This window comes from Myotis davidii, unplaced genomic scaffold (assembly GCF_000327345.1).
Source record: "Myotis davidii unplaced genomic scaffold, ASM32734v1 scaffold1364, whole genome shotgun sequence".
In the NCBI taxonomy this organism is placed as follows: Eukaryota; Metazoa; Chordata; class Mammalia; order Chiroptera; family Vespertilionidae; genus Myotis; species Myotis davidii.
The window spans coordinates 832282-833361 of NW_006295736.1; the positions used below are offsets into that span (position 1 = coordinate 832282).

Sequence of the window (1080 nt, forward strand, 5' to 3'; positions counted from 1 at the left end):
TTGCTGCCCGCTCTGCCTGCCTGAGGCCAACAGCCAGGCCTGCGTCTGGCCACCTGTGGCTCGGGGTCAGCTGTGCACAGCCCTCCTGCCAGAAGGTCAAGGTCATTCCCAAATGTCACGAGGGTCTGAGGATCAGTGTCTGGTTTGCTGAGACGGAACCTGCGACATGACCACGGTTCTGAGCATGACGCCCCTGAAGGCCGTGCTTCCTGCCACGGGGAGCAGAGGGCTGAGGGCTCCGCCGCTGAACCTGCAGGCGAGTGAGCAGGCGCGGAGAATGCCGCTGGTCGGGGCCGAGGCATTCAAACGCCACGGAGTCACTTTTACATAAAGGAACTGAGATTCTCTCAAAGCAAAATTCCAGCTCCGGCCCGGCCGGTGCTGTTGGTGGGAACATCATCCCGCACCCCCAGGGGCTGCAGGTTCGATTCCCGGACACAGGCCTGGGTTGGGCTTCGATCTCCGGTTGGGGCACACGCAGGAGGCAGCCGATCGATGTTCTCTCTCCCTTCCTCTCTCTAAAAAGCAGTAATAATGTTAAAAATCTTTAAAAGGAAAATCCCAGGAACGAAAGTGGCGAGTTTCCCGAGCGATTTCAGCGGGAGCCGCGGAGCAGACACCCAGCCCCGCTCTGTCCCGCATCACCTCGAGGATGGGGAGTCCTGGGGACTGCGTTCCATCAACGGGAAACCATGAAGCTAAAGCCGCTGGGTGGTCCTCAGCCCTGACCTCCCCTCCCCCGTCTGCACGGCAGGTCACTGCTTGTCCACTACGTCATCTGCCTTCCCAGGTCCAGCGGCTGGGCAGGACGGCCGACCGGTCCTTCCCCCACATCTCGGGGACGAGGGCCCTGCAGCCCCGGCTCCCTGAGTATGGGCCGCTACCGGGAGCCGGTCCATCCTTGCTGTTTCAAGGGACCTGGCATATATGGCATGCTGTTCTTAATATATTTGCTCACCTTCTTGGCACTATGTGTTTTAACCAAAGTCACCTCTCCGAGAAAGGTTGTTTCCCCAGGTAGAGATTTTCCCCTGAAGTTAGGGAGGGAATAAAACCCCTTCACTAAGTGCCAGGCGGGTA

The 1080-nt window shown here is 59.2% G+C and overlaps 1 protein-coding gene across 1 annotated transcript in view; it reads right to left on the reverse strand.

Annotated features, from left to right (window-relative positions):
• The window catches only part of LOC102760569 (tensin-3), a 61535-nt gene that overhangs the window by 42822 nt on the left and 17633 nt on the right, over window positions 1-1080 (reverse strand). Inside the window, exon 10 of the mRNA XM_015568212.1 lies at window positions 160-250. Coding sequence (XP_015423698.1) covers window positions 160-250 — 91 coding nt within the window. The remainder of the gene's footprint in view (window positions 1-159; window positions 251-1080) is intronic.